The 26432-nt window shown below is 48.0% G+C and overlaps 1 protein-coding gene across 5 annotated transcripts in view; it reads left to right on the top strand.

The window, feature by feature from the left end:
- klc3 (kinesin light chain 3) overlaps positions 1-24615 on the top strand; it is an 87839-nt gene extending 63224 nt beyond the window's left edge. For 4 of the 5 annotated variants that reach the window (XM_080183977.1, XM_080183974.1, XM_080183976.1 and 1 more), the window contains exons 11-16: positions 5727-5794; positions 7977-8082; positions 10610-10744; positions 18533-18663; positions 20600-20666; positions 22329-24615. In XM_080183977.1, the coding sequence (XP_080040103.1) occupies positions 5727-5794; positions 7977-8082; positions 10610-10744; positions 18533-18663; positions 20600-20666; positions 22329-22418 (597 nt within the window). In that variant the 3' untranslated portion in view covers positions 22419-24615. The remainder of the gene's footprint in view (positions 1-5726; positions 5795-7976; positions 8083-10609; positions 10745-18532; positions 18664-20599; positions 20667-22328) is intronic. The other variant, XM_080183978.1, reaches the window with a different exon arrangement.
- Positions 24616-26432: the final 1817 nt, after the last annotated feature.

The raw sequence follows: 26432 nt of genomic DNA, 5'->3' as shown, positions 1-26432 counted from the left end.
GCTACTCCCCCAATTTTTGTATTATCTGCAAATTTACTAATCAGACCACAATATGTTTTCCTCCAAATCAGAGGCCCCAGCACTGAACCTTGTGGAGCACTGCTTGTCACAGACCTCCAGTAAGAAAAGTAGCCTTCCACTGCTACTCTCTCCTTCAGTGTTCAAGCCAGTTTTGGATCCATTTTACCAGCTCACCTCGGATCCCATATGACTTCACCTTCTGTATCAGCCTGCCATGAGGAACCTTATCAAAGGCTTTACTAAAGTCCATGTATACAACACCCACTCCCCTGTCCTGATAAATTTTTCTTGTCACTTCCTCAAAGAACTCCAATCAAGTTAGTGAGACACAACCTCCTCTTCACAAAACCATGCTGCCTATTGCTAATAAGCCTGTTCTCTTCCAGATGTGAGTACATCCTGTCCTGAAGAATCTTCTCCAATAATTTCCCCACCACTGATGTAAGGCTCACAGGCCTGTAACTTCCCGCATTGCCTCTTCTGCCCTTCTTAAACAGAGGAGCAATGACAGTTCCTCCACTTCACACTGGCTGTTGGAAGGTCTGTAATACAACCCTAGCATTGTGATTGCACCGCTCCTGTTCCTGAGTTCTACCCATATGGCCTCAGTGCATGATCCCACCAAGGTGCCTTCCCTCTGTATAGCTGTGACATTCTCCCTAATCAGTAAAGCAACATCCCCACCTCTTTTGTCACCCTCTCATCTCGCCTGAAGCATCTAAATTCTGGAATGCTGAGCTGTCAGCCCTGCCCTATTGCATCCAAATCTCTATAATTACCACAACATCATAGTTCCATTATCCGCCTTAGCTGTCGTACTCCTTGTGTTAAAGCAAACACATGTCAGACCATCTGTCCAGTCATGTTTAGTACACTCTCCCTGCGTTTTTATTCCTCTTAGCCCAACTGGACCCATTCACTGAGTTCTCCACACTCTCTGTACTGTGGCCCTTGTTGATTTTTGTCTTTGGTTTCTCTGCCTTTCACTTTACCCCTGGCTGTCTTTTGTTTCTCGCCCTTTTTTACTTCCCTCTGACTTCCTGCATTGGTTCCCATCACCCTGCCACATTAGTTTAAACCCTCCCCAGCAGCATCAGTAAACACTCTGTCTTTGACATTAGTTCCAATCCTGCCCAGGGTCAGACCATACGATTTGTACTGCTCCCACCTCCCTCAGAACCGGTTCAAATGTTCCAGGAATTTCCCAACTTGGGAAAGGGCTATCTTAGACCTGGTTCTGAGAAACGAGCCCAGACAGGTGATTGATTTATTTTGTATGAATTTCTATGAATTCGAATCCCTCCCTCTTGCACCATCTCTCAACCCACGTATTCATCTCAGCTATCCTGACATTCCTACGCTGACGAGCTGCCCTCTCAATTGCGTTGGGACGTTGCAGTCTACGCACAAATGCTACTCGTGTTATTTTCCATCCTAAGTTCCTCCTCCCTGAAGGTTTTGATGGCAGTCATGTGCGTGACCTTTCCCCTCCTCACCCTGCTGACCAATCCTGTATCAGAGTCTAGCCATTGTACCATGAGGGCCACATGGCAAACCAGCCCTGGCCCCGTCCACCATCCGATTCATAGCAGAGCTGTCTCGTGGGGCCGAATGGCCTCTTGTTCCTACATTCCTGACTTAGTCTAAGCCTCCTTGTGCTTTCCAGGAGGGTCAGTATCAGTAATGGCGTGGGGGGTTGTGGTTGAAATCCTCTCCTTGCTCTCCAAGTAGCCAGGACGTTCTGAGGCCCATCGGAGCAGTTCCAGATTGAGATTGGAGTACTCAGCACAGACCAGTGATCAAATCTGAGATCACGCAGACTTCTCACTCCAGCCTGGTACAGCTAGCCACTGAGTGAGCCATCACTTTTCAAGTTGCTTGGGACAATAACATTTGGGTTGATTGTCCAGCGCAGCCTCTTTATACGACTTCCTGTTACAGTAAAGTTACTCAACGTTGTCCCCTCGAGGCTCCACAAGGCTGCCAGCCCTAGAAGTGTTTGAAACGCTGCTATAATTGTTGCTTGATGTGATCTAACTCCATTTTCTCTCTCTAGTGCATCCCATGAGATGTTTCCTGAGCTGCTTCTTGTTCTGCCTGATGTCTCCTCTCCTAATCAGTGCTTCCTTTTGCAGTCTGTACTATTCCTTCTAACTACTGATTTTTCAGAACCTGAAGTGTTTGATTGCATGCTTGTTGCAATAAGTGGTCCCTGGCGGTGCCGGTTGTAGTCAGCCTGGCTCCCCGTTGAAAAGTCAGCTAGCAGATGCAGCATTCAGCCACGTTGATATCAACTGCACCTTGAAGCCCTCTTAGAATCCCCAGGTGCAGGAGGAGGCCATTTGGCCCATCAAATCTGCACCAACTCTCCAAAAGAGCATCTCACCCAGGCACATCCCTTATCCCTGTAACTCCATGCATTTACCATGGCCAATCCTCCTAACCCGCACATCTTTGGGCACTAAGGGGCAATTTAGCATGGCCAATCCACCTAACGCGCATATCTTTGGACACTTTTGGGTAACATAACCTGGCTGATCCTCCTAACCTACATATCTTTGGACACTGTGGGGCAATTTGGCTCAGCCAATCCACCTAACCCTCACATCTTTGGACAATGAAAGGGAAATTTAGCTTGGCTAATCTACCTAACCTACACATCTTTGAACACTAAGGGGTAATTTAGCGTGGCCAATTCCCCTAATCTGCACATCTTTTGAGTGTGGAAGGAAACTGGAGCTCCCAGAGGAAACCCTTCTGATTCCTATTCTTGGATCGAGGGGTAGGAAAAGAAGTAAGCTGTTTTTGTTTTTCATGTAGACCAGCGCGTGAAGGGTTGCAGCCCACTTCTCAGTTTGAAAAATGGGGCGGCTCGTGAGTAATAAGTCAACTTGTATTGGAGGCAGTTCAGAGATGATTCTCCAGGCAGAATAACGGTATCTTCTGGTTAGGTTGGATTCACTGGAATTAAGAAGAATGGGAGGCAATCTTATTGAAACATTTGAGATCCTGAGAGGATGTTTTCTCTCATGGGAGTTAGGAGACAACGTTTAATAAAAAGGGTCCTCTTATTTAAGATGGATATGAGGAGGAAGTTCTTTTCTCAGATGTTCATTAGTATTTGGAATCCTTTGCCCCAATGCAGTGGGGAGGCGCTGGATCTATGAATATATTCAAGGTTGAGTTAGACAGATTTTTGGTCGACCAGGGAGTCAAGGTTTATGGGGCACAGGCAGGAAAATGGGATTATGCCCACCATCGGATCAACCATGATCTTATCGAATGACAGAACAACCTTGATGGACTGAATGCCCCCCTCCAACTCCTGTTTCTTATAATCTTCAACCATTTAGATGTGGGAGAGAAGACTCAGAATTGGAGGGATATCCAGTTTCGGGGTCCAGTGACAGTAGGAAGATGGGATATATCATGAATGGGAGCAGACAGATGGGGAACGTTTAGAAATGAGGAACAACATATTTGAGTGGATTGTCCTCTGCCAAAGGCAGAGAGGAAATGGGGATTGCCTCCTGAATTTTCTCAAGGTCTGGAGATGCAATCCTTTATACTCACATACAGGCAGAGGGAAATCCACAGAGTAAGTTCCAATCGATTTCTCAGATTATTCTGCCCCTTTCTGTCAGGAGCGAACTACATTCCCCAGATACATTCTGAACCCCAAACGTCACCAAATTCCTCATTTCCGTTCGACCCTTCCAAACTGACAGAGTACAAGAGGCTCATTCTAACCACTGACTCCTCACGTTTTGGGACCATGTTTCTTGACATCGAAGCTCCCATTGAAAGACCTTGCGATGATATTTAATCATTGTGAGTGCTTTAAATTATAGAATGCTACAGTGCAGAAGGAGGCCATTTGGCCCATCGAGTCTGCACCAACCTCAATCCCACCCAGCCCCTATCCCCATAACTCTATGCATTTACCACAGCCAGTCCCCCTGATACTAAGGCGCATTTTAGCATGGCCAATCCACCTAACCCACACATCTTTGGACTGTGGGAAGAAACCGGAGCACCCGGAGGAAACCCACACAGACATGGGGAGAACATGCAAACTCCACACAGACAGTGACCCAAGCCAGGACTTGAACCCGGGTCCCTGGCGTTGTGATTCAGCAGTGCTAACCACTGTGCCACCATGCCGCCCATTGTTGTGGGACGTTTTGTTGGATGTGTTATTTTGTTTCTGGTACATGCCTTACTTGCTGAGAAAGGATGTGAATGGGTTGATACGAATAGAAGGAGGCTACTCAGGCCTTTGAACCTTTACCACCATTCAGCTAGATCATGGCTGATCGATATCCCGACGCCATTGGGTTCTGCATCTCTTTTGATTTCAGTTTTGACATTTTCCCATTAATCTCCAGCTTCAAAGGTTTTTTTAAAGGAGAGAGTTCCAAATTCCCACAAGCCTTTTGAGTGAAGAAGTGCTTCCTGGCTGTAACTTTTAAGGTTCTTCCTGATTCCCAGTTGCAGAGCTGGTGCAGACACAAAGGGCCAAATGGTCTCCTGCACAGTAAACAATTCTGCGATTTCCCCCACCAGTTTCTCCCTGTCTTTCCGATCAGATCCTTTGATCATCCTTAAACACCTCAATTAGGTCACATTCATGCCTACTGAGAGATTGTTGAATAGAGTGTGTTTCGATTCCCTGATAAACCTGTGCAGTTTGCTATCGGTTTATCTTCTCTCTCTCTTCCCATTGCTTAATGGATAGCGAATTACACTGAAATGATTAACTTGTAGCACAGGTAGACAGGGCAACGGTTTTGTTTGACCATCTATCCAAATAGTCACAAGATAAACATACACTAGGGTTCAGCTCCATTGGCGCTGTTTCTGAAGGTATAGGACCTTTGTCAGAGTGAACTGGAGGCAGCCTGTACCCTGGGTTACATCTGATAGTATTAAGAAACATTGAGAGTTGTTTGAGATACCTACCTATCTAGCAAGTACCTCAAATATTAGCGAGTTCTCTTCTGTTTGTGCCCCAGCTCCCTGCCACCTTTTTACTTCGGTTTCAATCTCCATTTTTATAGAACCCTACAGTGCAGAAGGGAAGCCATTGGGCCCATTGAGTTTGCATCGACCACAATCCCACCCAGGCCCTATCCCCACAAATAACTCCATGCATTTACCCTAGCTAGTCCCCCTGACACTAAGGGACAATTTAGCATAGCCAATCCACCTAACCCGCACATTTATGGACTATGGAGGAAAACCAGAGCACCTGGAGGAAACCCACATAGACACAGGGAGAATGTGCAGAGACAGTGACCCAAGCCAGGGATTGAACCCAGGTCCCTGGTGCTGTGAGGCAGCAGTGCTAACCACCGTGCCATCATGGTGTTTGCTCACATGTTGCATGATCAGTTGCTCAAGAAAAGTTGAGAGAGGATTCACAGGAACTGGAAGAGGCCATTCAGCCTCTCTAACCTGTACTACCACTCAGATCATGGCTGATCTATATCAGCAATTTTTGAGCTCTTTCTCCTTTTGTCTCTTCCACATTGTTTTCTCTCTCTGTCTCTCACTCTAGCACGCACATTCTCTTGCTCTCATCTCTCTTCCTGTCCTTCCTCTCGTTCTCTCTCTCTCTCTCTCTCCCTTTCCTGCCGCAAGTGTGAACAAACAGCTGGGACCCTCTGAAGAGGATTTTCTCCCCCTTTTTTTCTGACATTTAGGGCAGACTGACCCCTGCAGACACCTACTGGGAACCCGTCGAGCCTTCAGTCTACTGCACAGCCTGCAGGTAGGTACCCGTATGACCCTTCCGCGTCCCGTACCGAGCCGCTTTGCTCTCCAGCAAGAACTTTGAACCCTGCTGCTTATCAGTAATGAAAAATGTGACTCGAACAATGGATTCAGTCAAGGGGTGAAAAGGTGTGATGACAATCCAGGTTGCAGCTCAACTCCTCCTCCAAGTATTCAGTCTCTGAGACTGCATGCCAATCTGATGCCGCAAAACTGTGCTGCTCTTGCATAGAATTCCCAAGCCAAGAAGTGGAGAGGGGTATCGGGGATGAGGCTGGGGGGAGGCCCAATGCCACAGTAAAGTTTTACAATGGTTATAAAACTCTGTTGTGACGGTGGCCGGTTCACTTCAGGTCAGGGAATGCACAGGAGTCAGAGAGGTTTACAGCATAGAAACAGGCCCTTCAGACAGCTTGCCAATGCCACCCTTTTTCTTTTAAACGCCAAAGCTAGTCCCCATTGCCTGTATTCGGCTCATATCGCTCTATACCGATCTTAACCATGTAACGGTCTAAATGCTTTCTAAAAGACAAAATTATATAAAGATTAAAGTTTATTTATTAGTGTCAGAAATTGGCTTACATTAACACTGCAGTGAAGTTACTGTGAAAATCCCCAGTCGCCACACTCCGGCGCCTGTCCGGGTACACTGAGGGAGAATTTAGTATGGCCAATGCACCCTAACCAGCGCGTCTTTCGGAATGTGGGAGGAAACCCACGCAGAGAGAACGTGCAGACTCCACATAGACAGTGACCCAAGCCGGGAATCAAACCCGGGTCCCTCAGTGTTAACCCACTATGCCACCGTGCCGTCCAGAATGCCAAACGCAATGTGGAAAGCATCCAACCTTACCTCTGATGGACTGCATCTATTGTTCATGTCCCCATCGCAGGGAGATTGACCAGAAAGGCGCTAGTGTGAGGTCGTAAATGTATCCAAGAACTTGAGACACTAGTACTATATCCAGCGGAATGGGGGAAATTTAGGGGAGATTTATTAAGTTTTTTTTACATTATGATGTCAATTACGTAAGGACTGTGTCCTCTGGTTGTGAGTTGTTAGGCAAAATTTAGTTTTATCGAGACATTTTGTTGCGATGTTTTGGAGCCAGAAGCTCCGGGATTGAGTCCCACCCTGGGTCTCAGTGGCCAAGGGAGCTGCCTTCGTAAAGCAACCAAATAGGTTGAATAAAAATCTGCAATATCCTTCCGACCTGCACCAATGGCTCTTGGTTAAGAGCGGGAGAGACTCCTGGTCAGCCATGTGACGGAAAGAAAGCTGGAACCTCGACCATCACTAGTAATAGCTCCAGGATACACCATGCGTGTAAAAGTTCACGTTGCCGTGGCAGCTCGGATTCCTTGGTGGGAAGGAGATGGGTTCGGTTGGCTGCATAGTCAGTGTTGGCGCCAACAGTGAGTGGTTCAAACCCTTTTCAGCTAGCGTTTTTTTTTATTATCCATTTGTGGGACATGGGCCGTCGCTGGCTGGGCCAGCATTTATTGCCCATTCCTAGTTGCCCGAGAGCAGTTGAGAGTCAACCCCATTGTTATGGCTCTGGTGTCACATCCTTGGAGTGCCAGAGGAAACCCACACAGGCACGGACAGTGCAGACACGGACGGTACAGACTCCGCACAGACAGTGACCCAAGCTGGGAATCAAACCCGGGTCCCTGGAGCTGTAAAACAACAGTGCTAACCACCATGCTGCCCCATGGATAAAGATAGATAAAGAAGCAGCTTCCACTGATGGTAATCGGGTAACCACAGATTGAAGATAATTAACAATAAAGCCAGGCATTTTTTTTTAACGCAGCGAGTCACTGTTGATGGGGAAGGGATTGCGCAGAAGGGCAGTGGAAGCAGATTCAGTAGGAACTTCCAGGAGAGGAATTTGAAGAATACTTGAAGAAAATTTCACGGGGTGGGGGGAATAGTTTGTGGGGGAACTGAACAGCTTCTTCAAAGAGTCAGCACAGGCAGCAGTGGGGGGGTGGGGGGGGGGAGGTGGGGGAGGTGGGAATGGACTGCCTGAATGCCATTGGATTTGTGGCGCCTGCTCAGCTGTCGGGAAGCTCGGAATATCCGAATGGCACATAGTGAAAATGTACACTAATGGTATTTTTGTTCTCTCAATCAGAAGCTGGATTTAAACATTGACAGAATCTGCCCTTTTCAGTGATACAGCAGGACTTCCGGACGGTGACGGAACCCCGCAGCTGCAAACGGAGGGCAGCGAGATTGTTCCGATATCCAGCAAAAGGCTCACCGATTCCTTCCCGAAGGTGATGGCACCCCTGGGTAACGTGGCCCCGTTTGAGTCACCGCCAGGGCACTGTGGTTAGCACGGCTGCCCCACAGTGGCCGGGACCTGGGTTCGATTCCCAGCTTGGGTCACTGTCTGTGTGGAGTTTGCACGTTCTCCCCATGACTGAGTGGGTTTCCTCCAGGTGTCCCGGTTCCCTCCCACATTCTGAAAGATGTGCTGGTTAGGGTGCATTGATCCGAACAGGTGCCTAGGACTGTGGTGACTAGGGAATTTTCACAGTAACTTCATTGTAGTGTTAATGTAAGCCTTGTGATTGAGTCATAGAATCATAGAGTTCCTATAGTGCAGAAGGAGGCAATTCAGCCCATTGGGTTTGCACCAACCACGGTCCCTATCCCCTTAAGTCCACATATTTACCCTTCTAATCCCCTGACACTAAGGGGCAATTTAGCACAACCAATCCACCTAACCTGCACGTCTTTGGACTGTGGGAGGAAACCGGAGCACCCGGAGGAAACTCACGCAGACATGGGGAGAACGTGCAGTCTCCACACAGACAGTGACCCGAGTCGGTTAGGATTGTATTTGTTCAGAAGAACCAAGGGGGTTTCCTCACACAAATCTATAAAATTCTAACAGGACTAGACAGGGTAGATGCACAATGGATGTTCCAGATGGTGGGGGTGTCCAGACCCATGGGTCACGGTCTGAGTTTACAGGGTAGACCATTTAGGATGGAGATGGGGAGAAATGGCTTCACCCAGACAGTGGTCAGCCTGCGGAATTCACTACCACAAAAAGCATTGAAGCCAAAACAGTGAATGTTTTCAAGAAGCAATTAGATATGGCACTTTTTCACGCAGTAGGGGAGTGGAAATCTCCCCAGAATTGACAAGCCACAAACTGGAATGATGGATTCCCAGTGGGGTATGGTTAGTAAGGCGAAGGGGCTCAAAGGAGATAGGGGAAAGGCGGGATCAGGCTGTTGAGCTGAATGATCAGCCATGATCACAATGGGCACTGTAAGAAGTCTCACAACACCAGGTTAAAGTCCAACAGGTTTATTTGGAATCACGAGCTTTCGGAGCGCTGCTCCTTCATCAGGTGAGTGGAGAGTTGGATTCACAAACAGAACACATGTAGACGAAGACATGATTGTCTATATACGCTGTGTTTGTGAAATCTACTTCTGCACTCACCTGGTGAAGGAGCAGGGCTCTGAAAGCTCGTGATTCCAAATAAACCTGTTGGACTTTAACCTGGTGTTGTGAGACTACTTACTGTGTCCACCCCAGTCCAATGCTGGCATCCCCACATCATGATCATAATGAATAGCGGAGCAGGCTTGTAGGGCCAAATGGTCTACTCCTGCTTCTATTTGCTATGTTCCCATTTTGTTGCCACTTTCTCCCTACTGCTCTGGCCCCAGACATACTCCTATCTAGTGGTTGAGGATGCCCAGCTGGTGAAAACTCCAATGGGGACAAGCACAGCCTTGCCTTCTTTTGAAATTAAATGGATGGCTGGGTTTCCTGAATTTCCCCTCATGTTTCAACTACCCAACCCAGGTAAGGAACAGCTGGAGGAGGCCATTCAGCCCTTAGAGGCTGTTCCCTTTTCAGTTAGATCATGGCCTGGCCTGTATTTCAGCTGCGCCTGCTCACACATTCCCTTTCATTAGTTGGTATGGTGGCACAGTGAGTAGCACTGCTGCCTCACAGTGCCAGGGACCTGGGTTCGATCTGGGCTTGGGTCACTATTTGACATTCTCCTCAGATCTGAATGGATTTCCTCTGGGCACCCCGATTTCCTCCCACACTCCAAAAGACATGCTGGTTAGAGTGCATTGGCCATACTAAATTCTCTCTGTGTACTCGAACAGGCACCGGAGTGTGGTGACTAGGGGATTTTCACAGTAATTTCATTGCAATGTTACCATAAACCTACCTGTGACACTAATAAATAAACTTTAACTTATCTCTGCGGGTTCTGGGATCTTGCTGTACATGTGTTGGCTGCCCCGTTTGCTATATTGCAACGATGTCCACACTTCAAAAAGCTCCTCGTTGGCTGGAAAGCACTTTGAGCTGTCATGAGCTCACGAAAGGCACTGTTTAAATGCAAGTTTTCTTTTGATCTGAAGGAAGGGCGTGTGGCGACTAGGGGATTTTCACAGTAACTTCATTGCCGTGTTAATGTAAGCCTACTTGTGACGCAAATAAACTAATACCTGATTGGGACCGTGATTCGTTGGTTGTGCCCAGGCACATCAAGGTCGGTCTAGACACCTCACCCTGTCAGTATTGAAATGGTGGTTGGGGGCCGGGGGTGGGGCAGGGGGGGTGGGTACATCCATCTAATCCATGAGCTTCAGCCCCCACTCCCTGGCTTCACCTGTCACAGGAACCTGTGAATGCTAATGCATCCTGTTGTTCGGAAGTAATATCTGATTTGGAATCGGGAGAACAGTAGGTGCACAATCTTACTGAATCTCCCAGATGTCAACAGCGCCCATTTACTGATCCGTATGCCTTCCTCTTCAGGCACTGGGCAGCACACTCGAAGCCCGTCCCTACTGGCGGCCCTACCCCTGTGAATACCTGGATGCCACCACTGTCTTATTTGCAAATGGGCCGGAGGGCTGCGAGGAAGTGAGTATGGCACTGGAATGGAATGGGGTAAGTACGTCATAGGTTATTGAGGAATTAGCTGCTTCCTCGAGTGATATTGCTGCAAGAATTCCAGCAGCTCAGTGAATCCCTCGAGGGGCTGTGGATAGTGGGGTGCGGTGGGGAAACTAAATGTGACCGGTGACCGTTATTAGCAATTCCCATCACTGCAAATGCGGTAATATTTTCGTTCCGAAGCACGGGTGGTGGGTGGGTGGTGGTGGTCGTGGGGAGGGGAGAAGGGGAGTGGTGGAGGGAAGGGAGGGGAAGTAGCAGTGGGGGCAATGTCCCAGAGTGCAGGACCCCACCCGGGAAACCGGGGAGGCGCTGCAGGGTAAATCAGAGTGGAGATTAGCCAACAGTAAAAGCCACTGCAATGAAGATAAAAGAGGAAAGCAGCTTTATTAGTCATAAGGGAGACTATTCGGTTCATCAAATCTGTGTTGACCCGCTGTGGAACAATCCAATCAGTCCTGTCCCTTCTCTCCCTCCTCCCACCACTCTATCCCCTTAACCCTGCAGAATCATTTCCCTCAAACACCTACCCAATTTCTTTATAAAACCATTCATTGTCTCCGCTGCTACCACCCTCATAGGTAGTGACTTTCAGGTCATTGTCATCCAATCCATGAAGAGAGTTCTTCCTCACATCTTCCACCCACCCTCCCCTCTCACCTCTTCACCCAAATCTCACGTCTATCTCCCCTATACCTCTATATTAGCATGGACATAGGGAAAATGTTTTCATTGGAGAGACTAGGAATCTTAGAGTAAAGGAATGCCCCTTTAGAACTGAGATGAGAAGGAATGTCTTCAGCTAGAGGATGGTGAATCTATGGATTTCACTGCCACAGAAGGCAGTGGAGCCAGGTCATTGAACATCTTTAAAACAGAAATAAATAGATTCTTGATTGGTAAGGGAATCAAAGATTGCAGGGAAAAGGTGGGAGAATGCAGTTGAGAAATGTATCTGCCATAATCGAAGAGTGGAGCAGATGCAATGGGCTGAATGGCTCAATTTTGATCCTGTATCTAATGATCTTTCTCAGCCTTGTCCAAACGTGTCCTGATCCTGTACACTTCCATCAAATCCCCTCCAGTCTCCTTTGCTTCGAATGTTGGTGAACCTGTTGTTAGGGTACCGATCAAAAACTCCAAGAAATATTACACAGAAAAGACCCATCAATTTGCTATTTTGGCATTAACGTGGGGATAAGCTGTGGATAATGAAGGAGGTGAAGGAAAGTGTTAAACTAAAAGCGGAGGAATTTAGAGTAGCTAAGAGTAGTGGGCGAGAAGAGGATTGGGAGAGGTTTAAATGTCAACAAAGATTGACAAAGAAGTTGATAAGGAAGGGTAGGAGAAACTATGAAGCTGGGCTAGCACTTAATATAAAAAAGGATAGCAAGAGTTTTTATAAATATATAAAAAGGAAGAGGCTGGCTAGGGTGAATGTTGGTCCTTTAGAGGATGAGAAAGGGGACCTAGTGGTAGGGGATGGGGATATGGCTAAGGTATTGAATAACTTTTTTGTTTCTGTCTTCACAGAGGAGGACGTGAATAATTTGCCGGGTGTTAGCGATGGAAAGGTGGTAGGACTGGAGGGTCTTAATGACATTACTGTTACTAGAAAGGCGGTGCTCGACAGACTGGAGGGGCTGATTGTGGACAAGTCCCCAGGACCGGATGGAATGCATCCAAGGGTTCTGAAAGAAATGGCGGAGGTGATAGTGGATGCCTTGGTGGTTATTTTCCAAACGTCGCTGGATTCCGGGGAAGTGCCGGATGATTGGAAAACGGCTAATGTTACGCCGTTGTTTAAGAAGGGTGCCAGGCAAAAGGCGGGGAATTATAGGCCGGTTAGTTTAACGCCTGTGGTAGGTAAAATGTTAGAATCTGTCATTAAGGAGGAAATTGCGAGGCATCTTGAAGGGAATTGCTTGATAGAGCAGACGCAGCACGGTTTCATTAAAGGGAAGTCGTGTCTGACAAATTTACTGGAGTTCTATGAGGATGTGTCTAGGGCGGTGGATAGAGGAGAGCCGGTGGATGTGGTCTTTCTAGATTTTCAGAAGGCGTTTGACAAAGTACCTCACAAGAGGTTATTGCAGAAGGTCGAGGGACATGGAGTTGGGGGTAGGGTGTTAGCGTGGATAGAGGATTGGTTGTCAAATAGGAGGCAGAGAGTGGGGGTCAACGGGTGCTATTCGGATTGGCGGATGGTGACTAGTGGAGTGCCCCAGGGGTCGGTGCTGGGGCCTCAGCTTTTTACCATTTATATAGATGATCTGGAGGAGGGAACCGAGTGTAGAGTGTCGAAATTTGCTGATGACACCAAGATTGGGGGAACGGCAAATTGTGCGGAGGGTGTGGAGAGTCTGCAGAAGGATCTAGATAGGCTGGGCGAATGGGCCAGGAAATGGCAAATGGAATTTAATGTTGGCAAGTGTGAGGTGGTCCACTTTGGTAGGAAGAATGGTAGGAAGGACTATTACTTACGGGGCGAAAAACTGCAGCAGGCGACGGTGCAGAGGGACCTCGGGGTCCTTGTGCATGAGTCGCAAAAACCCAGCTTGCAGGTGCAACAGGTGGTCAGGAAGGCGAATGGGATGCTGGCCTTCATAGCGAGGGGGATTGAATATAAAAGTAGGGAGGTCTTGCTGCAGCTGTATAGGGCATTGGTGAGGCCGCAACTGGAGTACTGTGTGCATTTTTGGGCGCCACACCTGCGCAAAGATATTTTGGCCTTGGAGGGAGTGCAGAGGAGGTTTACTAGGCTGATACCGGAGTTGAGGGGGTTGAGCTATGAGGAGAGGCTGAATAAACTGGGCTTGTACTCGTTAGAGTTTAGAAGAATGAGAGGAGATCTCATTGAGACGTATAAGATGATGAATGGGATGGATAGGATAGAGGTGGAAAGACTCTTCCCGCTCAAAAAAGACAGTAGGACTAGGGGGCACAGCCTCAAGATAAAAGGGGGGGCGGTTTAGAACGGAGTTGAGGAGGAACTTCTTCACTCAAAGGGTGGTGAATCTCTGGAATTCTCTGCCCGTTGAAGTGGTGGAGGCTGCCTCGCTAAATATTTTTAAGACGCGGGTTGATGGGTTTTTGATAGGAGAGGGGATTAAGGGTTATGGGGAGAGGGCGGGAAAGTGGAACTGAGCCACGACAGATCAGCCATGATCTTATTGAATGATGGGGCAGGCTCGAAGGGCTGGATGGCCTACTCCTGCTCCTATTTCTTATGTTCTTATGTTCTTATAAGGTGTATCACTCCAAGAATGATTCTACTGACAAACCAGGGAGCTTTTACCAAAATGAATTTCATTTAACAACACAGTTTAACTATAACAAATGAATTAGCTTAACCTTTAACAATTGAACAATACTTAAAAATGACAAGATAGAATTCTTAATTGCTAACTTGTCACTATTGGTTCCAATCAAGCAATATTTCTCTTATAGACTCAAACTCCTCTTTAAAATTAGTTAGCAAAACATAGGCATACTTGCTTTGATTTCGGTTAACAGGCTTGAAGCTTTCAGAAAACCTTTGAGGCAAGAGAGTTGACCGACGGAGAGATGCTTGTTTCTTCCATCAGCTTCAGGCAGCAACTATTCTTAGTTTAAAATGAAAATGAAATAGTTTTTTCCTGCAAGCTTAGCTACTTCCATTAACCACATGACACTATCCATCAATTTAATCAAAACTCACAGGACTCTGCACACCTAGTTTAAAATACCAGGAGAACACAAGTAAACAAAAGGTCGATTAGGATCATAGATTCCCTACAGCACAGAAGGATGCCATTCAGGCCATTGAGTCTGCACTATGTCTCCAACAGAGCAACTTACCCAGGCTTATCCCCATAACCCCATGTGTTTAACCCGCTTATCTCTCTAACCTACATATTTTGGGACACTAAGGGGCAATTTAGCATGGTCAATCCACCTAACTTGCACACCCTTGGACACAAAAGGGCAACTTAGCATGGTGAATCCACCTACCCTGCACATCCTTGAACACAAATAAGCAATTTAGCATGGATAATCCCCCTAACCTACACATCTTTGGATACCAAGGGGTAATTTAGCATGGTCAGTCCATCCAACCTGCACATCTTTGGACTGTGGGAGGAAACTGGAGTACCCAGAGGAATCCCATGCAGATGTGGGGAGAACGTGCAAACTCCTTTTATTTATTTATTTATTGGTCTCAAGTAAGGCTTACACTAACACTGCCATGAAGTTACTGTGAAACTCCCCTAGCTGCCACACTCTGGCGCCTGTTCGGCTCAATGTACCTAACCAGCTCGTCTTTCAGACTGTGGGAGGAAACCGGAGCGCCCGGAAGAAACTCACGCAGACACAGGGAGAATGCGCTAACTCCACACACAGTCAGACCAGAACTGACTCCAGGGCCCTGGTGTTGTGAGGCAGCAGTGTGACCACTTTACCACTCTGCCATCCTGACAAAGTATCCCGATCTAAAATTAGACATAATGCTGCATTCTCAGCACTTGAGCTGCATGTTTTCCAAGCCAAGTTGACTCCTGTAACAAAATACTGCCACTTAAAGCAGCCCTACCTTAAACAGAAAATATACCATCACACTGCTTCTCTCAGAGGGTAGTGAGCCTTTGGAATTCTCTGCTCATTGAAGCAGTGGAGGCTGCCTTGTGAAATGTATTTAAGTCACGGGTAGATAGATTTCTGACCAATAAGGGAATTAAGGGTTATGGGGAGCAGGTGGGTAAGTGGAACTGAAGCACTATTAGATCAGCCGTGATCTTATTGAATGGCGGGGCAGGCTCGAGGGGCTAGATGGCCTACTCCTGCTCCTATTTCTTATGTTCTTCAATAGAAGGCGCAGAAGAGAGATTAGGAGCTGGAGGTAATAACAGTCTTGTCAGGGTACAGGCATGTGTTCCCTCGGTGTGCTAGACCAGAGGGCACCTGGAGGGTTTTCCCTAGATACAGGGGCAAGAATTAATTCTGTTCCAACTTTGAGCTTTAAAGAGAATCGAAGGGAAAAGTGTTGAGCGTAAAATCAAACCATTCTGGTGCCAGTGTTAGCCGCGGAAGGAATGGGTTTGTTAAGGGAAGGCCTGGGGTTTAATTTCTTAGCAAGTAAGGTGGAGAATGAGGTGCAGTCATTGTGTTCTGAGAATTGAGGGTGCGATTTGAAGGACATTAATGGTCTCTGGAGAGGAACCAGCCGTAAAGGAGTGGCTGAGGCTGGATGATGAGCAGACTTCAGTGACTTAACGCTCTCCCGGTGCACCACTGAGGGAGTGTCGCATTGTTGAAGCATGCTGGCTTTCAGATAATAATGTTCAATCCAGGCCCTGCCTGCTGCTGCTCCCTGGTGTTGACAGAAGCAATGGCATGACACTGTTTCGAAGAAGAGCAGGGGAGTTATCCCTGCTGACATGGGCCAAAACCTGTCCCTCAGGAGGGGCAGGACAGTGGCGCAGCGTTAGCGCTGCAACCTCACATTGCCAGGGACCCGGGTTCGATTCCAGTCTCAGGTCACTGTCAGTGCGGAATTTGCACATTCTCCCCGTGTCTGTGCGGGTTTCCTCCCAGAGTCCAAAGATGTGCACATTAGGTGGATTGGCCATGCTAAATTGCCCATAATATCCCAGGATATGTAGATTAGAGGGATTAGCAGGGTAAATATGTGGGATTTCGGGGTTAGGGTCTGGGAGGGATTGTTGTCGGTCCAGACTCGATGGGCTGAATGGCCTCCTTCTGCACTGTAGGGAATCTATGAAGCTTCTACAAAAATACTGAACAAAAAAAGTTTCAGCGACCATTGTTTAAAGTAGTTGATGTAATTGACCTTTAAACTCCAGGAGATTGGTACGGTTCTACACTGACAGTATGAATTGGCACTGCATGCTAGCTGTTCATCGATCCCAGAGATAGCTTTCACCCAAAGTGCAGGCACTCGCGATGATGGGCTAAACCCCGTGGCAATGCACAGGAAAATTGCACAGGAGCATTTCGTCGGCAGCTGATCCACAGCTGGCTCTCAGCTCCCCCGTTTGCTGCTTACCCACTCACCCCATTACATAAAGTGTGTTTGTGACTCGATCAGTTCCTGGGTCTGTAAATATAAAACCCCTCCCCAGTCCAGCCCTAAATTATCAAACGTTTCAAGGGTAGACAGGAAGTTAGATTCAAGGCCATAGTCAGATCAGTCATGATTGTATCATATGGTGGAACAGGCATGAGGTCCGAATGGACTATCGCTGCTCCTAATTCTATATCTAACCCATGTTGGCCTGTCTTGGGAGTGTTTGATGGGGGACAGTGTAGAGGGAGCTTTATTCTGTATCTAACCCTGTGCTGTACCTGTCCTGGTAGTGTTTGATGGGGGACAGTGTAGAGGGAGCTTTATTCTGTATCTAACCCCGTGCTGTACCTGTCCTGGTAGTGTTTGATGGGTGACAGTGTAGAGGGAGCTTTACTCTGTGTGGAGTTTGCACAATCTCCTTGTGCCTGCGTGGGCTTCCTCTTGGTGCTCCAGTTTCCTCCCACAGTCCAAAGATGTGCAGGTTAGGTTGGTTGGCCATGCTAAAATTGTCCCATAGCGTCCTGAGATGCGTGGGTTAGAGCGATAGGGATAAGGGGGTAGGGCCTGGGTGGGATTGTGGTCGGTGCAGACTTGATGAGCCAAATGGCCTCTTTCTGCACTTTAGGGCTTATGATTCTGTATCTAACCCCGTGCTGTACCTGTCCTAGCACTGTTTGATGGGACAGTGTGGAGGGAGCTTTACTCTGTACCTAATACTGGGCTGTACCTGTCCTGGGAGTGTTTGATGGAACGGTATAGAGCGAGTTTTACTCTGGTCCTGATATTGATGGAGAGGGAAGTGGCAAAGCCAGACCTTGCAAGGCCGGGCTCTCTTCACTCACGCTTAACAGTTGGACAAATTGGCAAGCCGGTTGGAAGCTGAACCTCCCCATGCCTGCCAGGCGGTGGATGGGGGATGTGAAGATCGCTGCTTCTAACCCTAGGTGCACTTGACGTGTTTGTGTTTGATGAACACAAGAATTCACGGAACAATTTTACTTTTAAATCTGTAATGAGTCCAATCATTTTCTCTAGCCACACTAACCCTCCCTTTCTGTTCTCTTTTTCAGTCTCCTCGATGCAGCGACCTTCCTGATACTAACACTACTCACCACGTGAAGACTAAATAACATCCACCTCTTGTTCCTTCTCTCTTGTCTGATAACCTGTTTGCTGTGTTAAGGCAGGGGGTGAGGGAGGGTGTGCCAAGAACACTGCCTGTTTTGATTTTGTTTCTCTCTGAATATTAACAGTGACAGAGTCTGCCAAGTGACTGAGCTGGGTTAAAGCAGATGCAAATGGCACAGGGCATGTGCAGGCTGACAATAGCCTCGGATGCCGTTTACAGCCAATAGACCCATTCGTAACAGCTCTTTGTGTTTGGAATGGGTGTGTGCAACACACAGTAGCTATTGAACCCTGTAAAGCGTCACCTGCTGGCAAAATAGTCAAGGATGTGTATCCAGGTTCAATTTATCTAAGAGCTAATCAAAAGCTTACCAGGGCAACACAGCCTTCTTTGACGTGAAGCCTAAAACAATGGACGTATTATTGGCTAAAGTCATGCCTTTTTGAAAGGTTTACATGTATTCAGCTCCCCCCACCAGCGCTTGTGTTTGAATTAACCCTTTCTACCAGCGTTGTTGCAGGTTGGTCTCGCAGAGATGAAGTATGCTCGCAGCTTTAATTTTCTCCTTTTGAAATCCCGCCCGCAGGACACGCTCGGGAGCCTGAAGCGCAGCGGGTCATTCACCAAGCTCCGCGACTCCATTCGGAGAAGCAGCGAGAAGTTGGTCCGGAAGCTGAAAGGAGTGACGGCGCAGGATGCGCGGCCGAGGAACCCCGGGTACGAAACTCCTGACCGGCAGCTGGCCTTTATTTTCATTTTTATGGGACGTGGGCATTGCTGGCTGGGCCCAGCATTTACCCCTAGCTTCCCTCCATCTCAGAGGGCATCTGAGAGTCAGCTGTGGCTCTGGAGTCACATGTAGGCCAGACCAAGTAAGGACATCAGATTTCCTTCCCTAAAGGGATATTAGTGAATGAGATGAGTTTGTATGACAATTGATATGGGCGTCGCTGGCTGGGCCATCATTTATTGCCCATTCCTAACTGCCCTCCATCTCAGAGAGCATCTGAGAGTCAACTGTGGCTCTAGAGTCTCATGTAGGCCAGACCAGGTAAGGACAGCAGATTTCCTTCCCTAAAGGGGACATTTTAGTGAACCAGATGGGTTTTTATGACAATTGACATGGGTGTCATTGGCTGGGCCAGCATTTGTTGCCCATCCCTAATTGCCCCTTGGACTGAGTGTCTCACTCAGCCATTTCAGAGGGCGGTTGAGAGTCAGCCACATTGCTGTAGCTCTGGAGTCACAGACCGGGTAAGGACGGCAGATTTCCTTCCCTAAAGGAGAACATTAGTGAACCAGATGTGTTTTTCCGACAATGGTTTCATGGTCGTCGGTAGATTCTTAATTCCAGATATTTTTATTGAATTCACATCTCACCATCTGCTGTGGTGGGATTCGAACCCTAGTCCTCAGAGCATTACCCTGGGTCTCTGGATTACTAGCCCAGTGATAATTCCACTGTGCCACAGAGGCCTTGCAATCTAACAGGCTTTAAAAATTCCATCTGGTGCCCTCGCCATTCCTCCAGCCCACAAAGTCTCTGAGGACTCTGCTTGTCCCCACCCCCTTCCCTGGTTCTGACCTCTCGGATTTTCCTAATTGGCAGCCCTGCCTTCAGCTTCCTGACTCCGAGACTCTGGAATTCCTCCCTCCTCCTTTTATAGACTTTTTTAAACCTTAGACCTATTCCTGCCCTCCTGTATCCCTAAGCAAATGGAAATCTGTTTACATTTTCAAGTTCATTTATTAGTCTCACAATTGACTTACATTAACACCGCAATGAAGTTACTGTGAAAATCCCCTAGCCACCATGCTCCAGTGCCTGTTCGGGTACACTGAGGGAGAATTTAGCACAGTGCACCTAACCAAGCACGCCATTCGGACTTTGGGAGGGAACTGGAACATCCAGAGGAAACTCACACAGACACGGGGAGAACATGCAGGTTCTGCACAGACAGTGACCCAAGCCAGGAATTGAACCTACGTCCCTAGTGCTGTGAAGCAACAGTGCTAACCACTGTGTCACTATGCCATACGAATGTAAAGGGAGTTTTATTCGATCTAATCGATGCTGTGCCTACGCTGGGATTATTTGGTGGTAATTCTAAGGCGCATATTTCAGTACAAGACCACACCAGCCTCTCTACGATTACCCCCCTATCCTATTGGGAGCAATCCAAGGCTCCCAATAGGATAGTGCCAAGTTGCCAATGCACAACACATGGCACAATGGCTAGCTGGCCCTCAGCACCAGCGACCCGGGTTCGATTCCTGGCTTGGATGACTGTCTGTGTGGAGCTTGCACGTCCTCCCTGTGTCTGCGTGGGTTTCCTCCGGGTGCTCTGGTTTCCTCCCACAGTCCAAAGGCAGGTTGGTTAGATGCATTGGCCGTGCCAAATTCTCCCCCAGTGTACCCGAACTGGCGACTGAGGGATTTTCGCCGTAAATGCATTACAGTGTCAACGTAAGCATACTCGTGACGATAATAGTTAATATATAAATTAAAAAGGGTGGGCATTTTGATCGGGGAGATGAATGTCTAACTGGGTTGCTGTGAGTGGGTTAGAAGTCCTGTCAGCAACTCACCCCGCTGGGGATGGTGCATGGTTCTTACAGCAGGTTAAAAATGAAAGAAATCTTTGTCTTGCAGGATGAAACGAGCAAATTCCCTGAATGTTTTGAACGTGAGCAGCAGAACAACTGGAGACACCTACCAGGTAAACTCTTACCCCGCTCTGCACCTACAAGACCAGATCTTTTAAACCAATATTGATCCATGCTCCGGCTTTTTACGATGGAGTTTATCAGGTCCATTGGTGCCACCTTGCTCACATTCACCAGTGTGTATTAGTATAGGTTCAGTAGATGGCCCCAACCCCTGTTGCTCCGAATGTTGGAACAGCTTTTTACGATGGGGGTTCTCCAGCTTTTTACAATGGGCTTTATCAGACCCATTAGTGCCACCTCGCTCACATTCACCGCTATGTATTAGTCCAGGCTCAGTAGATAACTTCCACCCCTGTTGCTCCGAATGTTGGGACACTGGCTCCCCACTCTTTGCTGGCACCACAGTACAGTACTGAGTGAGTGCTTCATTGTCGGAGATGCTGGGACTCGGGCGTCACAAAGTTAGGCAGACCCAGTCGTGCCGAATTCCGTTTATCGACACGGTGGCACAGTGGTTAGCGCTGCTGCCTCACAGCACCAGGGACCCAGGTTCGATTCCCGGCTCGGATCACTGTCTGTCCGAAGGCTGCACGTTCTCACCGTGTCTGCCTGGGTTTCCTCCGGGTGCTCCGGTTTCCTCCCACAGACCGAAAGCCATGCTGGTTAGGGTGCATTAGCCATGTTAAATTCTCCCTCCATGTACCCAAACAGGCACAGGAGTGTGGCGACTAGGGGATTTTCATGGTAACTTCATTGCAATGTTAATGTAAGTCTACTTGTGACTAATAAATAAACCTTAACTTTTTAACCCAAAAGTTTATGGGTTCAAGTCCCACTTCAGGACTTAGACCATAAGATATAGGAGCAGAATTAGGCCACTCGGCCCATTGAATTTGTTCTGGCATTCAATCATGGCTGATACGTTTCTCAATCCCTTCTTCTGCTTTCTCCCCTTAATCCTTGATCCCCTTACCAAGCAAGAACCTATCCAGCTCTGTCTTAAATACACTCAACGACCTGGCCACCACACCATTCTGTGGCAGTGGATTCCATTGGCAGAACAATCTAGGCTGACACCACCAGTGGAGTACTGAGGGAGTGCTGCACTGTCAGAGGTGCCGTCTCTTAAACCAAGGCCTTGTCTTCTCTCTCGGGTGGATGTAAAATATTCCACGATCAGTCAGGGAAGGGAGGTCTGTCCGCTGGCCTGCCCAATATTTATCCCTCAACCTCACAATAACAAGCTAAATGATCTGGTCATTTAACCTATTGCTGTTTATGGGAGCTTGCTGTGCACAATCGGGCTGTCACGTTACATTACAACAGTAATGACAAAGTCCTTCCTTGACTGGGATGTCCTGCGGTCATGAAAGACGCTATAGAAATGCCAGTCTTTCTTTTGTGAGAAATTCAATGAGCTTGGCGATGGTCACTTGACAGACCCGCCCTCCTCCTCGGAGATGAGTGTGACCCTTCGTGACTGAGGGGACTTAATCCTATCCTCTGGATCCAAGAGTGCACACAGGCCACTCTTCTGTTCTTGAACCAGCATATCCCCTAAGCGACTGAGACATTTATATTTTGCAAGGCTGGTCACGCGTGAACCCAATGGGCCAAATGGCCTCCGTCTCTGACCTGATCTACGAGAGAGATTTCCAGGGCAGTATCTCGGCCTCCTTCACTGTTCCCTGTTTCTTTCTGTCCCACTGCAGGAGCCGACCAGCAGCCTGACGGATTCCCGTGTTCTGAGCACCAGCCACACCCACCTGGCACGCCGCAGCTCTCTGACCGAGTCGGGCTAGGACACGCTGGCATCGGGAGCATGTGAAGCTGCTCAGGACTCTACAGTGTACTCTGCAAACTCCCCTCCAAATGGACCAATACATACACATACATACATCGACACACATGCTCACACATACACCAACGTACACGTGTCAGCGAATGTGCACATTTACTCACAGATGCACACATATACACCAACACACATGCACACACATACATAATCCAACAAGTACACGCACATATACAGACACCAATACACATATGCACTTACTAGCTCTCCCACACACATATACACAGATCAATATACACCCACACACACTCGCTGTCCCACACACACACACACACACACACACACACACACATATATATCTATACACCAACACACACATGCACACACTCGCTCTCCCATATACATGTATGTATACTAACACACACACTCTCGCTCTCCCACATACATATACATACACGAACACTCGTACACAGATGGGGCTTCTAGTTGTTGCAAAGTCAGTGGTTAACAACTAGTATGGTATAAGGTGCAGCCAAATGCTCTTCATTCGTCTCCGAGATGTGGCTGCAATGATTGTATGGACAACATAGTTATACAGCATTTACAGCATCGAGGCCATTCAGCCCCACTGTTCCGTGCCCGTCTTTATTCTCCACGCGAGCCCCCTGTCAGTCACATCATTCCATCGACGTATCCTTCCCCTTTCTCCCTCATGCATTTATCCAGCTTTACCCTCAAATGCAGCCCCATTAGATCGGGAACAGTCCACCCAATCTCATTACCTTTCTGGAATATATTTTGTGTTTTAATGCTCCCTGGGCTGCATCTGCCTCTCCCAGCTTGCAGCTGTTAAAATTAGACCTCTCCGCCTCTCTCCGCTCCAGCTGGGCCCATTCACAACTAGTGCCGGAAACTTCATGGATAAACAACAGCTTTCACAGTTACACAAACTGTCCGTTTGTCCCAGTGGGTCTATGTGGCAGCACGGTGGTGCAGTGGATATCACTGCTGCCTCACAGCGCCAGGGTCCCGTGTTTGATTCCCGGCTTGGGTCACTGTCTGAGTGGAGTTTGCACATTCTCCCCGTGTCTGCCTGGGTTTCCTCCGGGTGCTCCGATTTCCTTCCACAGTCCAAAGATGTACTGGTTAAGTTCATCGACCTTGCTAAATTCTCCCTCTGTGTACCCGAATCGACGCCGGGGTGTGGCGACTAGGGGATTTTCACATTGACTTCATTGCCGTGTGAATGTCAGCCTACTGGCGACACTAATAAATAAACTTAAACAGTGGTTTCCTCTTCTAATTTGAAATCTGGCTAGTTCCTGTAGCCAACCCCCACCACCCGCTCCCCCCATCTATATGTTCCACGTTAGGAGTTTGCAGTAACTTGCTGCGCACACACCGCACCCCCCGCCCCCGCCCCCCCAGTCACACGAGAGCTGGCGTCAATTTACCACTGCACAGAAGTTATTCCCACTTGTATTCTGAATCCCAAAGAGCGAATTGCCGCAGTGACGTGGTCACCCACCTGTGAATGAGCTACTGTGAAACTCGATCCCAGGAAAGTGTGCAGACTGTGCCCCCAGGTGCCCACCTTCCCCACCCAGTTATGCACCCAAACACAACTGCCCCATTGTCTGAAACAAAGACTGCTGTCTGTGTACACAGACCCTCCAGTGTCTCAAAGAGTCTAAAATCTTTCACCAGATCCTTCACCGCACCTGAAATGTTAGCACGCCCCTTTTTTTCTGTGATTTTTTTTAAAAGGTGGCGTGCTACCTAAGTACAAACACGATGGGCCCAATGGCCTCCTCCACTGCTGCGTGCCTGCCACACCTCCCCCAGTGAAGCAGGCTTGCAGGAAACACTGTATTCATTTTCCCACGGAGGCGTCATCCAACTGCCTCCTGAATGATTTCCAGAGTTTTGTGTTTTGTCCCTATTTGTTCCGCTGCACCGTTCTAATCCAGTCCCTGTGACAGAATCCAATCGGCCTAAAAGACAGCCCTCTCCCGGTGCCGTGGGTGGTCAGAACACCCTGCGTTCGGGGTGTATCCGCCTCTGTTAGTGTCCTTGGGGAGTGACATTATGGGAGGCACCTGTAGCACTTAGTCTGCCGGTCAGGTACTGGTTAAGCGATGAACAGTTTAGACATTGTAGAGCTTTCCTCCACCCCAGAACAGGTTACTCGCAAAGTGTGGGGGGGCGGGGGGTGGGGAGAGGTGGGTGGAGGGGAGGGGGTGCTCTGTTCGAATGGCTTGATGGACCCGACATGCCAAAATGTGACTCCAGCTGTGCAGTGACCACATGTTGATCGACAGGAACCCAGATCAAATGAGGAGGGGAGCGGGGGGAGCATAGATCTCAAATTCAAAAGTGATGTGAGTCTCTGATCCGTCCCAGATGTCCCCCACGAGAGGCTTTAGCAGATTGTAAGAAGTGTTGAGATGTGTAAGCCCAGTTCTGACTGCATAAGTAGCTACAGATTCTTTGTACGTACAACATTGAGACTCTTCCAAAAAAAAATGTTATTACCTCTTCTGCCCTCCTCGCAGGCTTCTAGCACATCTCCGGTTAGTTCCATTGTGAAGTGGTTTAAGTCGTGTTCTGAAAACTGTATCAAACTCTGCTGCAAACTGTGATAATTTACAATGTTATTTATGTTTTGAGAGGAAAAAAAATAGAAAATAAAAAGTTTATTTGAGATTTCTTTTAAAGCAAAGAGTGGAATATAGTTTTGACAAAGGGACATGCCAAGAGTACGGGTGTAGGAAGAAGTTCAACCAGCTCACAAGGGCAGCTAAGTAAGGTAAGTCAATGCACTATTGTCAATTCTACTGTTATTTGCTTCTCACTCTCTACCATCGGTGAGCATTAAGGAAAGTCATATATCCAAGAGCAAGCTCTGAATGCCTTTGAAGATCACTAAACTCTCAGTCTATCAATGTAATCCGGCTGGATCTCCGCCAACACATTCTCAGCACAGGGCCTCCACAAGGAGGAGATCTACCTGGGATTCTGCTGACCTTTTGGATGTGCTTTACTTTAAGGGACAGTACCTTGGCACTGCCAGCCTGGCACACTCTGGCACTGGGCAGTGCCAAGGGACTGGGGCCTCGCAGAGTGGAGCCAAACAGGTACGGAGCCAGACTGGGGAGTGGGGGGGTTGGGAAGGGGGGATCTCTGCATGTGGGCCCGGCCAGTGGGTGGTCAGGTCCGGCCATTAGGAAGCCAGAGATTGGGGGTGGTATTATGGCCGGCAATTGGTGGGGTATGGGGGTCGGACACGTCAGCTCATCTCCCAGTACGTTGAGAGATTGACACTTACAAAATGACCTCCTGAGCACTCTGCTGCTTACCTCTCCAGCAGGATGAGTCTCACCACCGCACCCCCCCCCCCCCCCACGTCCCCCACTCCACTTGGCATGATTCTTGCACAGAGTGCTGTAAATTATCAAAAGTCAGCTCACCCAAAAAAACGGGTGGGAAAACCTCCCGTTTTCCCATCATTGGGCACTTAGATTTATTTTGGGAAAAACACGCCTGTGGTTTGCACATGTAGATTCAAACTAACAACAGCATTTATTCTAAGAGCGCTGGCCTGTACAGAATACAAACTAACTAAAATGGCAGACTCTGCAACACCCTAATGACATCACCATCAAATCATGTGATCAGCTCTGAAAGCAATCTGCAACCACTTAAATATATAATGCTACTGTAGCTGTTTATTGTTGAAATTGCCATTGGTTTCTGAATTACATCATCAAATGTGAATGAGGTCATCATGTGATGCCCAAACTCTGCCTGTTAAAATGGAGGCGGTGTCCTATTGTTGGGACTTTAACCCCATTCTCACCAGGTACAAGAGCTTAAAATTGAAGCTCTTTTAAGTGCAAGATCTTTCATGTAATCACAACCTTACTCATGTAAATATGATGGATGAAAAAAAACTATCTCCTGAAAAGCAAACATCCATAATTGCTTCATCGTTGATAATTGGACATTTAACTGGGCCCCA

Source organism: Carcharhinus amblyrhynchos, unplaced genomic scaffold (assembly GCF_965287045.1).
Source record: "Carcharhinus amblyrhynchos unplaced genomic scaffold, sCarAmb.v2.hapA scaffold_505, whole genome shotgun sequence".
Lineage (NCBI taxonomy): Eukaryota > Metazoa > Chordata > Chondrichthyes > Carcharhiniformes > Carcharhinidae > Carcharhinus > Carcharhinus amblyrhynchos.
This window is presented reverse-complemented; position numbering and strand designations above follow the sequence as displayed.